The following is a 16,983-nucleotide window of genomic DNA, read 5'->3' on the forward strand; positions in this document are numbered from 1 at the left end:
ATTTGACGAGATTTGATAAATTTATTTTGTGATCTCATTAAATATGTACAAGGGTAAGCAGTTAAATCACCAGGAAGAACAATTAGGCCGCTGGACTAAAGCAATAAAACTTTAGTACCGCACTGCCAAAGATGGAGTTGAGAGTTCAAAAGGATAGATATACAAAGGATGTGTAAGAAAGAAGATTACTGTATAACGAGTATATTAATTGACAACCTTATTCCGATTTTTCATTCATCGGTTTATGATGCGACCTGTAATGGCCGCGAAAGCTCGCGTGACAAAGCGCAAAACGCAGTTGCTCCCGAAAGCCGATGATAACAATGCATCTCTCTGCGAAAGCCTACGTTCTAAGCTTTCTTCATTTCTTTTGGAATGACCTGAAGCTATTGGTGGTTTGAGGGGGGGAAGTGGTAACAGGAGAAATGATATCCCCCATTTTTTGTCAATTATGTTTAATTTTTATTAGCTTAATAGTTTTTGCATCCTTGTAAAGAAGTAAAGGGAGTGTATCTGCAAATGCATGGCTACAAGTCCTAAAAGTGAGAAAAGTTTGAGTTTTATTTATCGTAGTGCGTAGTTCTTTAAAAATATTTACGCCTCTTTCTCCCGGGGTGTATTCCATCCCCTACGAAAAAATTGTATAAACCTGTTTCAAAATTTTATACAATTTATACAATTGCCATGGCAATGTATCAGATTGTATAAAATTTTGAAACAGGTTTATACAATTTTTTCATAGGGGATAATCCCCGAACCAAGGTGATGAAATCCCCCCCAAAATTTGATGCTGAATCCGCCCCTGCTGAAAGCCATGATGAGCTAATTGTCTGTCCATAGTCTTTGTTAAAAAAATGTTTACGCCTTCTTATTTCGAGTGCCTTCCTTATTGTTTTCCCGTCAGGACTTGTACGCTAATCACGTCGATATCCAAACTGTGATGATGGTACAATCAAAAGAAAATAGCGCTGGACAAATTCCTTCAGAGTGTCTTTATAATACATCCATAACGTGAAGACGCGATTTTTCATATAAACTCACGACATGAAACAAACCAATCGTCAAGAACCTTCGTTTGAAAAAAATAAATTCAATAGATTCCATCAAAAAGCATTTCACATACCAGAACCACTTACTTGAGAGCAGCAATTGCCACCGGAACAGCTATTATCGGTGATTGGGTTTCTTTACCTCCAAAAGCACCTCCTAGTCTTTTCACTCGGCAGACTATATGATTTGCTTTCATTCCAACAGCTTCTGATATCAGCCTCTGTTAAAAAACGGAAGTATATGACTAAACATACAATGGCATTCAAAATATTTTTCATGAGAAAATATGCGAATTGCATTGATTTTTACTGAAAAGATCGTAATTATGCCGTTTACTGGCGTACACAGTGTTTACACACACTACAGGGTACCCTTCACAAGGTCTCTGTCAGAACAAAGACTGAAAATCAGATATTACGTATATTCAGGAGTACTTTATTGTCCGACAATGTTAGCTCTCACGAAAGCCAACATACTAAGGCAGATCAGATCATAAAAAATAAGTAAGAGAAATATACTGCATAGAGAGAGATTCATAACGTCGTTTTTCCGCGAATTATAAGGGACTATAACGGGACATTAGGACTCACAAATAAGTTAGTTGACTAGTGGTGCCAGTGGCGCAGCGAGGGGGGAGGGGGTTTGGGGGATAAACCTCCCCCCCAAGACCTCATAGAATTTTTTAAGTTTAATCCATTTTACTTAATTGGATTGATACTACTAATAGAACCATTTTGAACCATTTACCTAAAAATTCCGCAATTTATTAACCCTAATACGGGCAAGGTGAGTCTCTTGTACTCATCGCATCACATTTTTGAGAATTTTTTTATGTTATTGAAATGTCAGCATGTTCTAAATTTTTTACTTCTTCTAATGGTATATTTCCTCTAAATTAGAGTAATTCAAACTTCTCTCGGAATCAAAGTAACTTAGAAATAATTTTTTTTCAATGAATTCCCACAAATCCGGGAAAGGTGAGTCTGTTTGCACAAAATGTAAAAAGTAATGTGCATTTTACAAATACTTGGTTTGAATTGTCAAATAATGTAAAATTATCACTATATAGATGTAACGATAAACATTTGGTGTTTTATGCAGTGAAAACAGAAACAATTAGTCAAAAGAGTCCACTGTACTCGCTGTTTGACTATGTATGAAATTAATATGTAATGTAAAACTTTTGCCAAACAAATAATAATCAATTATATGTTAAATGATTCTGAGGTGCACAATATGTACACATTGATGTGAAAAGTAATATTTTTCACTGTTTAACACTTTAAATTAAAAGCAAAAGTTAAAAGAGTCCATTGGACTCACCTTGCCCGATTACGTCAGAAAAATATGTTGCCCGTATTAGGGTTAATCTCGCACCTACCGCTTATCGTGGTGGATATACCATACCCCCACACGACCCGCCATTAGTTGCACCTAAACCCCCCCAGCCTAAAGTCCTAGCTGCGCCCCTGAGTAGTGCAGCCTACTGACTTATATATTCCTTAATCCATGTTTCTGAATTTTCTTAGAATTTCTAACAGCATGATTTGCATATCCTAGCTTTATAGGCAGGTTGTCTTCATAGTTAGTTGTTAAGTTTTGCTTAAGCATGAATTTGGAGTATAATTGGTTAGCATGCGTAACATTTTTATATCCCTGTGGTGTGCATGTTGGAATCCTCTTGCATGCTGATGATTGATCACCCCCTGCCAAACACCCTAGAGGTGGCTAGAAGTGTATTGCGTAGATGCAGAGGATGAGGAGTTTTTAACTTAATAACATTGGTCACGAAGCACCGACAAGTTTACTCTAATGCAACGAAGAATTGAGTAAGAACAATTTTTCTGTAACTACATATTCGGGATCACATAACGTAATTTGCATATATATGTATAACGTGGTTTGCGCATGTAAGTCGAGTGCACATATTTAGCCTCTAACACTAGGCCACTCCGGCTTGCAACCTAAATCTACCATAAAAATGGCACGTGGAACAATTATTTCAGATTAAAAACTTTTGGGCTATGTCGCCGCGTCAATTCTTGGGTGGCCCCAACGTTTCCCGACCGATGCTGGTCGCTTTTTCGACCAGCATCGGTCTGGAAACTTTGGGGCCACCCAAGAATTGACGCGGCGACATAGCCCAAAAGTTTTTAATCATAATGACGAGCACCCGCGAAATTTTTAACGAAGAATTATTTCAGATGTCGAAATAAATGGTATAGCCATTCTGAGAGCAGGGATTTTTAGTTTCAGTTTCAAGCATGGAGGCAAGATTCAAAGGAATTTTAAATTGGAAAATATAGGGATGGGTGGAGACATTATCACGAAAATAATATGAAAATATAAAACAGAAGAAATAACAAGGAGGTTATACACTTTCAAGGATTTGTCAAGAAATCCAAGAAATATTTGCTTGAAAACAGACAAAGAGACAGCGCGTATCTTTAATAGTCGTTCTGTGATGGAGGTTGATGAGAAAATCAGGAGACATTCCAGTCAATATGTTGGATTTATCTGAGGTAGGCAACAAATGAGATAGATGGAGGAGGTGATGATGAATGTGAAGTATAAGAATTATGTAAGAGTTAAAAGATTAGGCGATAAAAGAATTGAGTGGGGAACTGCGTCAAACCGACCTTAGGATTGATAATTGTTGATGAGGATCATGACTCCCAGCAGTTTAATGGACACCAGACAGTTGAATGGGACCAATGGGATGATGGCTACTTGCAATTTCTCGGACACCAGACAGTTGAATGGGCCCAATGGGAGGATGACTACCAGTACAGTCCGGCCGCCGAGAGTTGTCCGATGACAGGCAGAAGGGTCTAGTTCGGGGTTGGGGGCAAGGTTGCCAGATAATAAAGGTAAACGCCCTCGTCAGATGTAAGCAAAAGGTTTCCGTGAAGAAAGGACCCAGAAGAGACGACGAGCGTGAAGGGCCCAAAAGAAGAATCCCTTGTTTTGGAAATTCTATAAGAAAAGGCGAGGGTGTGAGGCGCGTTTGTGGGATAGTGATTGGCTGCAAACGTGCTGGCGCAGGATTCTCCGCCCCTCATTTTGCGCTGTCATCAGACAACTCTCGCCACCGGACTGTAATTTCATGGACACCCAGCAGTTAAATGGGCCTAATGGGATGATGACTACCATCAGTTTAATGGACACCAGAACGTTGAATGGGCTCTATTTTATGATAAATACCAGGCGGTGAAAATCCACGCGGTGAAACCCAGAAACATGGAGACATCAATACCAGGCGTTTAATGAGCACCACACAGTTAAATGGTCCCAATGAGATTATGGCTACCAGCAGTTCCACGGACAACATACAGTTGAATGGGCCCAATGGGAAGATAACTACCAGGGGTTTAATGGACACCAGACATTAACATTGGCCCAAAATAACTTAATGAGTACCTGCAATTCGTCGGGGTGCTGTGTGGAGCAGATGACTTCCAACTCATTACCATCCTCTCTTGGTATGGCAATAGCACAGTTTGTCTCCAGGTAGAAGTGCTCTTGCCCGCCCAAATGCACCTCCCCTTCCAGCACATGCGTTGACATTTTCATTCCGGCATCAACATCACCCTTCGTCAACATGCGATTTGTTCCTTCGTGAAACGATTTGTGAGCAATGGCTTCCTGGAAAAATATTGATCAAAACAATAACTGGCAGAGTAAGTATGGACAGAATCTTATAAGACGTTAGAAGGGCCAAGGAGCAGGGGTGTCGACTTACAAAAAATATTGGGGGGGGGGCAAACCGGGGATCTTGCCGCGGGAAATTTTTTAAGTAGTGACTTTTAAGTTTTTTAAGCGTTTTAGAAGAGTCATATGATCAACATTAAAACCCTGATAATTCGAATCTCGATATCTGGACACTCCGGCGAAAATCGACAAGCCTGACACATTTTTTGCTCACACCCATAACGAATTTTTGAGGGGGCTCGGGCCCCTCAAGCCCAATGGAGTCGGCGCCACTGCCAAGGAGACAACATAGAAAATGCAACAGTCCCTCCCGTTGGAACTTAATAACTTAAGGCATATATATAATCGGTTTCCAAAGATGTCCGCAGCGTGGCGATGAAGTGGTAGTGATCCATAAATTTTTAAACATACTAACTAATATTTAAAATCGTGACGATCGATGAAACACCATCACGGGAATATAAGGTTGAGAAACATTTTTTCATCAAATTTTAACCCTGGTTTGCTGATGCCAGTTGGATCCAAAATTACCAGTGCCATTTTAAAACTACAGAAAGTGTTAGCCAAGCACTCCGATTGGCCGCGAGTTTGCCCTGTTGCCAGATGCCTTGGATACATCGCGATCCTCGGCAGGCAAAGCATTCGTAGGCATGAGTTATCCAGAGCATCCGGCAACAGGGCAAACTAGCGGCCAATCGAAGCTCTTGGCTCAAAGTTTCCGTAGTTTATAAATTGTGCGTTTTCCACCCAAAAATCAATAGCAATTTCGGTTCCTACAGGCATCAGCTATCCAAAACTACGTGACAAAATTTTTCTCCACCCTTTTCGCTCATATATTCGGTCAACAGTCCTAATTAGACCCTATTTCTTCGTGAAACTTGGTTCACTGTGCCCATCAGCGATGCGATTGTCCACTTTCATAAACTCATTTAAATTCGCGGTTGTGACAACACATCTTTTAGGCCGACTGAAGAATACTCTACTGCAATATTCGTGGAAAGAGAGTTAGTAGCGATTCATTTAAGAAGACGAGGATGTGAGGCTCTTTTCTCTATAGCTCATTTGACTTGACAGTCATCCAGGGATGAGTGACCCTTTTCAAATGCAAGAGAAGATTTATTTTTTATTAAACTACATACCATGGTTAATTAGCGAAATTATTAAAATATAATACCTTAATATAACCTGAAATTTATAAAGAAAAATAAAATTCTCCTATATTAGTTTCAATATTCCATAATTTTTTATTATCATATTATTGTGTATTTGTATTGTATTGTATTGAATTTAATTATGAAATTAAAATAAAAAATGCTATATCCATTTAATGCAAAAAATATAATAATAGGGCTATTTTCATTCATGATGTTAAATGCTATGCTTGCTATATGACACGATGTAATATGAATGGAACCTTCTGACAAGCCTTATGAGTTAGAAGGACAAGTGGCGTAACTAGGAATATGCTTTGGGGGGATGCGATGGCCTTGGGTATCGACCCCCCCCCCCAAAAGCAAGCGGGAAATTTTCCCAGGGGGTCCGGGAATTTTTTTGTAAAAATGACATGCCACGAAATAACATAATTGCATAATTTTGGTACAAAAAATTTAACTGCATATGCAATTCATTTCATATCATGTCAAATCTAGAAAATAGTTTAAAACAATTTTTTTATTTCTCTGAGTCTTTTGGGGGATCTATCCCTTTATGCCCCCATAGTTACGTCACCGAAAAGGACCATGTACAATATATACAAATAAAGTCAATTATATCTTTAAAAACATTACTTACCTCAATAGTCAATATCAATGGGTGCAAATCCTCATACACAACTTTGACTAATTTCGATGCTCGTTGAGCTGTCGCCTGATCGATGGCCACAACAGCTCCAATGACTTGTCCAATGCTCTCGACCTGACACACAAAATATATTGTAAATATATGAGGCATTTGATTTCGTACTTAAAAGAACAATGTTTATTTGCACTCCAACCTTATCCATTGCTCGATTTTCAGTGGTGAGTTGCTTCATTCCGAAAGAAAACTTTGTTGCCATTAAACTCACCTCTCAAAACGAAGGAAAGGAATAAGACCATAAAATTTAAATGTTATAATTTATACGAGAAATTATCTACTAGGGCATAGAGCAGAAAAACCAAAACCAGACATAAACTCGAAACAAAGGCATATAATTTGTCATAAATACAGAATTTTGATACGAGCGAGACGATATACACGGTCCCATGGTAATTTGGTTGAATAAGAAGACAGTTTTTTAAGGCACCCTGGTTATCCTTTTAAGAATCAACTTATTTAACAGAAAATATGTTACCTACTTCATGCAAGCAAAAAATAAGGAACAATTTTTTCGACAGCGTCTCAATAGTCTCTAAACCCATTATTCATACACTAATGTATCATAATATATATTATATCATATATCTTATAATATCATAATATGTATTGTAATATATGTAGTTTGATAATCTCTGTAGCCACAGGCTCAACTTTGTGGAAGTTCATTTCAATGAATTAAAACGAACAAACTATGTATTAATCTACCAATTTATTTAAGCGGTATTACTAGTTTCGACGCAGCGGCGTCATCCTCGGGTACAAGAAGCGTTGACATTAGCCTTCCTCTTGTACCTGAGGATGACGCCGCTGCGTCGAAACTAGTCGTATCGCGTAAATAAATTGGTGGATTAATACATACTTTGTTCGTTTTTATTCATGTAGTTTGATATTATAAAATAACTAGCATTTATGGCAACATAGGTGATTAACTTGAATTTTTCAACTACGCTATCCCAAGCTTTACCAGCGGATCAAATGATTTTAACGGCTCCTGGAAAAATTCATACGAAAACAAAATTCATTACGTCACGACCTTAACTTGTGTAACTATTTGAGCATATTAAAATATGATATATGGCAATATATTTCCACAAATTAAGTTGGAAATAAAATTATAGTTCCACTAGTAAAAAAGACTCGTTTCGCTACGCTTAAAAGAATAAATATCTCTCTCTTTTGGGGTGAGAAGTATCTATTGTGTCACTTTCGTGTCTCTCCCTCTCACACTCTTGACTTCTACAGCAAATATTAATTCAGCGTCTCCAAGACACTTCTTGTCTACTTTTCAAGATACTGAGCTTATGTTAAATTGCACTCACAATGGACGAGGCAAATATTTCTTCGTCCTTAACCATTACTCCCAGTTTATTCCTCATGGGATCTAAATCCGATGCACAGAAGAATGCTCGTACTCCTTCAATCGCTAAAGCCGGGTCGGCATCAATGCTGACGACTTTAGCATGAGCTCGTGTGCTCAGAACTAGGGAGAGATACAGCTCATTCTCAAAGCGAGGTAGGTCATCACAGTAAACAGCTTCCCCTAAAAATGAAAAAAAAGTTATATTACACGTGACTCATTATAAGCCATAGTTAAAGAAGAATTGGATTCATACTATAGTCTAAAACAATCTGGGAGATAGTCAAATGAGAAAATGACTTTGAGGTTTACGCGACGTTTCTCCACATTGGAAACGGCTTTCGGACGTTCCTTGTCCATAGTCATCATGTTAGCGTCTTCAGCGCCCTGATTATGTAACTGTGAGAAGGGTGAGAGCGATGTCGTTGCCAGGGGCAACGCGATTCCCACGACGGAAGGTGATAGCAGCGATTATGAAACCGTGATCGCTCTCTTTATCACGCTGCGAGCGTCATCGGCCTATCACGTTCGAAACCCATGGTGACAAGCATATGCTGACATAAAAACGAGCACTAAGTGCATATATTAGCAAAAAATTATTGTTTATTTAATTTAAAAATGCCCTATAATCGATTAAAAACCAATATAATTCTTAATTATTTCAACTGGAGTGCTCTGTTGACTTTATAGTTGTCCACGTTGTTCAATTGTTATATGCGCATTGTGGTGAATTCGATTGAGCAGCATTATTTTCACACAGCAAATTGGAAAGTACTGCTAATTGAAGTACATCCGTGATTCAAACGTCAATTACTTTATATCGAAGTTAAATTATCAACATTTGCCAAGTACGTTCTCCAACATATCAACATCGTTAAACTCCTTTTCAATTTTTAATCATCATAAATCAACTATTAACTAACTATTCAAATCGCTAGCGCGATTACACTTCCATTATCATTTCAACATTAATTAGTTTCAATCCAAGGTCACGACTTTCCGACCATTCTCTACGATATAGCAAATAATTTGCAGCATCTCCCGGCGAGCATTAGCATAATAGATTACGTTATCACACATCTAAAAGTAATACTACACTTTCCCCATAACTTTACCATAATACGAGTACTTAATTATAATATTATCTATTGGCGAAGCGAAGTACTTAGCTTTGAACTGCCTCCATTTTATGTTTTAGTTGTTTGTTATTGTTATTTCAAACTCTCCGCAGACGACGTATTCTCGGACAGAGATGTGTCGAAGGATTTCATTGGCTCCTCAGATTTCTCAATGATACCAACCTCACGCGCTCGTACCTGTATGATACGCGCGATGACGGTGGCTTACATGATCGCGTGATACAGCGGAACGTGATAGGAGAACGTGATGGTCATCTCTCGCCGTCGTCGCTGTCACATTTACATAATCGAGGTGCAGGTCAGAAGTGTCAAAGCGTTGACATTAGCTTTCCTACATATGAGCTTGCGTGTCGAAGGTCGGCTCTGATTGGTCGGGTTAATCCTATAGTTGCAACAGGGCTCCGATAAGTCCCTGATTCTCTCATGTGATTTTCTGGCTGCTTCGTTATTTCTATTGCCTCTCGGATTATCTTTGGGTAGTAGCGATAGTAAGTTCCAGGTCACTCAGAATCAAGGTCCAGGTTATAGGGTTTTCTGACCTGAAGACGCCAGCAGAATGGTTGGAGGAAGTATCGTCGCCTTTAGACAAGCCTACGCGGATGAACGCCCGGAAGCCGTCACCAATGCAAATGAATGATCGCAGGCTTTCCCGGCGTATAGCATTGTGGAAGATTGCTCGGGATTTCCACCGGCTGAGGTTCTCCGTCTCCATCTAGACCGACGTTTAGATGAACGAGGGCCCTGATGACGATGGACAACTCGTTAATCGAAACGTCGGCCGAAATGGAGTTGGAGAACCTGACCCGGTGAAAATCCCGAGTAATCTTCCACTCATGAAAATGTCTCAATCGATAGAGGAAATAATACAGTAATAAATAAATATTCGTGTCAAATACATAATATCTCCATGCATCATGATGGCTAGTTCTTACGCTGCCATACGCTGTTAATACACTCGGAATGATTACATTATCGGAAAATCACAATTACTGGTCGGCTCGTAATTTCTGTAAGTTTCGGATATTATGATAATTATGGGTAACCTTCTTTAGGGATTCATTTCGGGTTAGATAATTCATTTTTGCTCTGACTCGAGGCTCGAAACATCAACACAAACGGAGTTCTCTACCCGGTGGGAATCCCGAGATAATTTTACCCACATCATTCGCCGGTAAAGCATCAAATCTTTTTTATTACGATATTTAGATCAGTGCTACTTAAAAGGATTTATTTTTAAAAAATCTATAGTAAATGACTAATATTATTATTACATAAGTTTTATCATAGGACATGTTTCCTAAGAAAGGTTGGTAAGAAAAAAGGGACTAAGAGCCCAGAAACATAATTTTTTTTCTTTTAATCACCCACTTTCTCAGAATACTAGGGATGGTCGGATCGGATACCTCGGATCAAAATATCCGCGGATATTGACCTTCATCGGATACATCGGATCCAAAGTCGCGGAAGACATCGGATCTGGATCCGAAATTTTAAATAATATCTTCAGTGAATGCAATGCATAAGGGTGGAAAGAGTTCCGATTCTATCTTCGAATGCGCCGTCGCATGCATTTCTTGTCCTAATCATGAACCGTTTTGTTTGAAAGCTCTCGCAGAGGTTACGTAGGAGAATTTCAGCCGTGGAAAATAAAAAAGGCAAAATACGAGTGGCAGATGGTGTGACTCTTCCTATGAGATTGAACAATCATCGGGGGAATCTCAGCGTCAGGAATTTGAAAATGCATTTGGATCCGACAATATCCGATCCGAAAGATCCGGCTCCGATAATCAAGGGTCCGAATCTGGATCCGAAAAAAATCCTGGATCCGTCCATCCCTACAGAATACGCGAAAAATTTTTCTAGGAAAAGAAAGCCTTCATCCCAACCCAACCTGGCAGCCATTTCTCCCGCTCATTCTATCTCATTTTGTTTTTATATTTCGGCGTATTACCCGTACAAAACTTACGTTAGCATCTTAAAATTCCCAAGGCGTACAAAGCAGAACGTTTTCTAACAGTAAATTGTACCTTAAATAACAAAACTTGGGGTCCGAGAAAATACTGTGAAAACATTTCATACTTTAAATACAGTTTAGTGTTGTCAAGGATTTACTCTCTACCCCCTGAAAACTTCAAGATGATTGCGTAAGTCTCAAACAAGCAATACGTCACGATTTAAGACCAATCGAGCGAGAGACTCTTCATAAGACCTACCCAAGAATAGAAAACTGATGCAATGGCTGATCGATAAGGAAAAACTTCGCGCTTCATGTAAGACCTACAGGGTCAATTGATCTCACATCAGTGGAAATATTATGTTTCTCTATGGGAGCGAAGGTTGGACGTTGACGGCAGTAAAGAAGTCAGGAGTGGAATCATTCGAAATGTATGATGAAGATAAAATCGATCGACCAAGGGAGAAAATAGAAGTTCTCTAACAACCTTTAAGAGAGGATGGGACTACATAGTTGACCACATTATGAGACATGATGGCCTGATGAAAAATATTGTCGAGGGACAGGTGGAATGGAAGAAGGGTAAGGGACGGCCCCGAATGAGTTGCGCAAGGGTAGGTTATAAATGATATAAAAGAGAAGAAATAAATCATCACGAAAAGGATAATGAAAAAGAAGGCAGTTGCACCTTTCCAAAATTATAATTAGATAATTGTGAAAAAGTGCAACCACCTTAACCTAACTGCCTCTGTATCACTCCTGAATAGGTTGAATTTATGGAAAGGTTATCGGATAGGATAGTGGAATAGAGAGCTGCGCCAAACCAATGTTAGGATTTTTGACTTATGATGATTTAGGAATCTTAGCTCACTTTAAAATCTAAAGTCTAATAAAATCTCGTCTGAAATATCAAACCATCGGCTAGTACATACCCGCGAGTTTGGCGTCACATGTACGAGGGAGGTTTTTTTCAACCTTCGACAGCTCAGCAAAAACACCATACAAGCGACAGGCGGGTACTGCGCAGGTAGGGCAATTGCGCGTCCTCCGTACCATACGCTCAGGTCATTTCTAATCTTAAGTCGTTATTTTAAGATTAGTAGCAATCTCATTAACTACACTGCCTCAATTGATTCTCCCGCCAAGTGTGCATCGCGGAGAGAGAGCCAAAAAACTCTCCGAATGGCTTCAGCATTGACAAGTCTCGACCTTTATGCCGATAAAAGAGAAATTTTCTTCAATGCAATGTGGCTAGAGTGTGAAACAGTGCGAAACATTACGTCCATTCCCATTCAAAACAAAAGAAGAGAGATGCTGACTTCTGGAAGTATTCTGATCCATGACAACGCCCGTCATGTCAGCGCTGATTCAGCCCAACTGCTCCTCGAGCAATTTCAATGGGACATTTTCGAACACCCGCCGTACAATGCCGGCCCGGTGCCGGGGGACTTCCATCTTTACGATGAAATGAAGAAGTGGCTATAGTCTGTTCACTTTATGTCTGCGGGTGAGCTTTCGTGAGAACCTGGACACTCTCGGATTGCTTCGCTGATAGGGGAGGGGTAGTACCGAGAGAGAGGAGGAGCGAACATAGGGTTGCCAAATGTACATAGCCGCCCTACTTTGTCACTTAAAACGTGTGAGTCATGGGTGGCCACAGGTATTCTGGCCCCGGCGCCGAAACAATATACCTACTCATTTGGAAGGCATTGGGGATAATCCTTTAACAAAAGCCCATGACATTGTCAGCTACCGTGCTGAATATGGCACCATTGGTGGAAGGCATACTTATTGTTAGTTACATACAAGGAGGACGCGTGAGGTTTGGCAACACTGCTCCACGAGCAAATTCACGATGTTCACTCGGCGGAGGTCTGAGAGCGACTGACTGAGGCCACGCCTACTGTTTTCTGATTGGCGAAGGCAAAGTCACGTGTCGAGAAACTTTCCCTCCCCTCATCTCCACTTGCTTTGGCCACACCAGCTCAGCCGCAGAGATAAAATGAACAGAGTTTAGATGGTAAGCGTTTTCAAACGGGCGATGATCTTCAGGACAAAGGCATAATTCATTGGAAGTCATTGGCGGCAATATTCCATGAAGAAAGTATAGTAATCAAGGCCGGCCTCTATAGCGGCGGGGTAAGGTCCTCCCCTGCCAAACAGAAGGTCACGGGTTTGAGTCCCACCTAGCTAATTTACCCCTATCCAGAGCATGTTTTTTTGTATACGTTAAATTGTTAACATGCTCATAACCCAATGTAAAAGGCTGCATAGAGCTGTTTTCCGTGGTATGGAAAAAAAATAAAGCTTGCCAACAAGCACGACCAATTCTTCAATCGCCGAGGCAATTATGTCGAAAGGACACAACAAGTGTGCTCAACATTTAGCAATGAAATAATTTTTAATTAATCAATTTGTCTTGTGATCATGTCCCATCGGAGCTTGAAAAAAAAACCGACCCTCGTGTATTTTACACTGCTTGGGATAGGAGAGTTTTCATCGTCTGGCTTCATGAGGGTATTTCACGATAGCACAATATTGAAAAAACAAATGCTAATTATCACCAAATATAAATATGCAGATATGAAAACTTTACTGGAGCAAGAAAAAATGAACGGATACTACCCTACTACCTACCTGTAGCTTGTTTAAAGGCTGAGGAATGTGGAATGGGCCTTCCAATGGGATCAATCTTAGGCTGATCTGGTGGTACCTATCACGGAAAATAGATTTACTTTATATATTCTACGGCAGACAGTAAATGACTAATTTTATCATTTCAGTATGACTAATTTTATCCTTAGACATCTTACTCAAGAAAATAAATTTGCTGTGACAAATGGACTTAAGGCCCCAAAACAAATTATTTTTAACTTTTGGGACCTCCTTAAGGAGGGTATATACATAGCGTACCTTCATTGATTATTTACATTAAGGACTAAATAGTGCTTTAGGTAAATTTAATTCATTTCAATGTAGAAAATAATCAATAATATACGAAACATAGTATACAATAATGAGATAATGTTCAGTAAATGTTTTGTGTCTATGATGATTATTTTTTATATCAGAGGACTTGGTATTTTATAAATGAATGCATAAAAATAAAGGATTGAATGTATCTATTTTTTAGAGGCGAATCTTAATCCTAATAGTACAGAGGATAAGAGTATCCATATAATAAGTTAACTAAGTAAAGAAGAAACCAAAATATAGACCCTATGATAGCTCAACCTGCCTAAAGTTTAGGCGATTTCAATTCTAACTAATAGTTCTACGGTAGACAGTAAATGACTAATTTTATCATTACAGTATGACTGATTTTTTTCTCCAGGCTTCCAAGCGTTTGACCAAGCTTTCAACAACCAGGGTTATGAATAGAGAACATGAAAAATACACTTTTTCTTAATTTCATCTCGAAATATTGATTAAATAAACCCATTGCAAACATCTCCATTTGAGGTTGAGGCGGTATACTTTATTATGAGCCTAAATTTGTAATTATTTTAAACGCCCAATTTCAACTATAAAAAATGAAGTTTCCATGTGAGATATTTGTCATGAGTATTACTACAGATATATTTTATGAAAACACTTCTTAAAGGGACATTTATTGATATTAGCATCTGATTATCTAAAAGTGGTATGTCTGCTCACTTCAATAAGATGCTATCCTTACAATAAATTTGTACTGACAAGGAATCTTCATGAAGTATGCACTTCCATGGAATTCATTCGCACTTTTTGGGAGCATTCTGCTTAATTGAAAACGTAGCCATGTAAGTCTCCCGTATCTTCGTGGCCTTAGAGCCGAGTTACTGCAATAGGGTAGTTTCCTTCATCAAAGAAAACTAAAGGCATTGATTGCGATTCGCTACCCACCATTAGTATATTCATAATATACAAACTATTTGGTTTTAGAAATCCCAGTTTAGACGAATGGCAAGGGTCAATTTTAACCGCATTTGAAAAAGGCCAGATTGGCGCCCATGCGTTGCCACTCCACGTGACGTCACAGGGACCTAGTTTCTATACGAGTAGATAGGAGTTTTACATCGTCTGAGATTACCAATACATGCATGAGGCATAGATCTCAAGAAAACACGTCTTAATAATCACCTATTAAAACTGCCTAAGGTCGGAAAGTTTTCTTCGTTTGATAGGGTATTAATAATCCTTATTTAAGCCAAGCGCTACCTGCTAGCAAGGTACTCTGCTACCTGCTAGCATCCTGCATCGTATCAGCGCTCAAAGTCTCGCCCCAAGGTTACCTCACACGGCGACAGCGGGAACCAGAATGACGTCACACGGCGTTTTCCCAGCATTCATACTTAGCCGTCGCGTTTTCGCGCGCTTGAAAATTTTCAATTTTCATTTAATCCCGAAAAATAGATATCGTCATTTAAAAATCTAAAAGCGTGAAATAAGTACTCCAGGAGTTATAATCTTTCGATTTAGGCAATAAAAGAATAATAGAAAACGAACCAATTTGACAAACAAATTTGGCTTTGCGTGGAACGATTTGCAGCGCAGGTTGCCTGCCATTAATTTTTAAACTGCAATTGTCCCTCTATAAGGCCACGAGGGAATGGGAGATTCCACCCGGTTCAGTTTACCAGTATGGAATATACGTCTACAAAGTAATGGTCAATGGGTAGCACTTCGAGAAGGTCCCAAGTGAGTTTCAGCAATAGAATGAAGAGGAAATCAAATTCCCGGAAACACTCTCTTAAAGGAGACTGAAAGCTTGAATACATTCTCAACGATTACACTCGTCAGAAGTCAGTGATGGTAAGAGAAATTATCCATTTATATTCATGACAAATAATTCTATGACTTATTATATGACTTCCTAGTTTATGACTGGATTGGCATACCACTTGAAAATACTGAGAGCTTTGTGGAGTCGCAGCACTCAATCCTTGGGATGCACTTAGTAGTCTCTCAGGCAAGCACTCCATGCTAGGGTCATCACGACAAATGTTTTCGTGCAGGTCAACGAAGAATTTGTAGAAGAATCTGGGAAAAAAACAGAACAACGATTCTCAATTGATATGTCGCTGTAACTGAGAGATGAATCATGGAATTAAACCACAAAATAAAAATAAAAATTTTCAAAATTTTAATAAATATAATTATTTTCCCCATGGCGAATCTGGGAACCTTATTTCTGCAGGCTGAAACGGTGGATGCGGAATATCTGACTGATATTTACTTGTTCCCGAAAACACGACAAGTTACTATGTGGTATTTCAAGACCCCATATCTCAGATAGCACGGTTTATTAGCCGTAATGAGGTATCATTTTAAACTTTGAATCACTGGCTTTGACGAAAAAAAACAATCTCAATCACAAATTTCACTATTTACGCATTGATTTTACTTAATATTTTCGATTTCCCATGTCGATTATAATGTATTTTATGGAAAGATCTCAGCTCTTACTTTAAAAGTAAGGTGGACAACGAAGTCAAATCATGAGCCCCCAAACGCTGTTACAATAATATTTTGACAAATCTGATTTGTGTTCAGATTTTTTTGGCAGATCGTTATACCACTTCCTAGAGGGGAAGGGGGGTATACGAGTGGTATCACTCGTATACCCCCCTTCCCCTCTTATATTTTATGTTATATTAATCCTTTACAAAATAGGGGGGTGAACAGTGTATTCATCCCTTAAAAACTTCTCCATTAGCTACCATATCATATTTCGTAAAAAAACAAAGAAAAATGATTATTTTAATGGTTTTTTCAGTTTTTTTTCAGTTTTCACCCCCTAAATCTTTTCAACCCCAGTGGAGTTTGTCTCTCTCTTGACCCTAATAGCCTTAAAACGTCAGTTTTTTTCAATCAGAAGCAGATAACAATATTAAAAGTCCCTTGAAAAGCGATAAGTTTAGATAAGGGGTTGTTTT

General features: G+C 39.0%; 1 protein-coding gene across 1 annotated transcript in view; it reads right to left on the reverse strand.

The window, feature by feature from the left end:
• Window positions 1–16,983, reverse strand: part of LOC124157469 (xanthine dehydrogenase-like) — an 80,809-nt gene that overhangs the window by 15,933 nt on the left and 47,893 nt on the right. The window contains exons 14-19 of the mRNA XM_046532204.1: window positions 15,946–16,087; window positions 13,706–13,781; window positions 7,938–8,158; window positions 6,553–6,675; window positions 4,471–4,695; window positions 1,137–1,270 (exon numbers count right to left, since the gene is read on the reverse strand). Of these exons, the coding sequence (XP_046388160.1) occupies window positions 1,137–1,270; window positions 4,471–4,695; window positions 6,553–6,675; window positions 7,938–8,158; window positions 13,706–13,781; window positions 15,946–16,087 (921 nt within the window). The remainder of the gene's footprint in view (window positions 1–1,136; window positions 1,271–4,470; window positions 4,696–6,552; window positions 6,676–7,937; window positions 8,159–13,705; window positions 13,782–15,945; window positions 16,088–16,983) is intronic.

The sequence above is a fragment of the Ischnura elegans genome, chromosome 4, assembly GCF_921293095.1.
Source record: "Ischnura elegans chromosome 4, ioIscEleg1.1, whole genome shotgun sequence".
In the NCBI taxonomy this organism is placed as follows: Eukaryota; Metazoa; Arthropoda; class Insecta; order Odonata; family Coenagrionidae; genus Ischnura; species Ischnura elegans.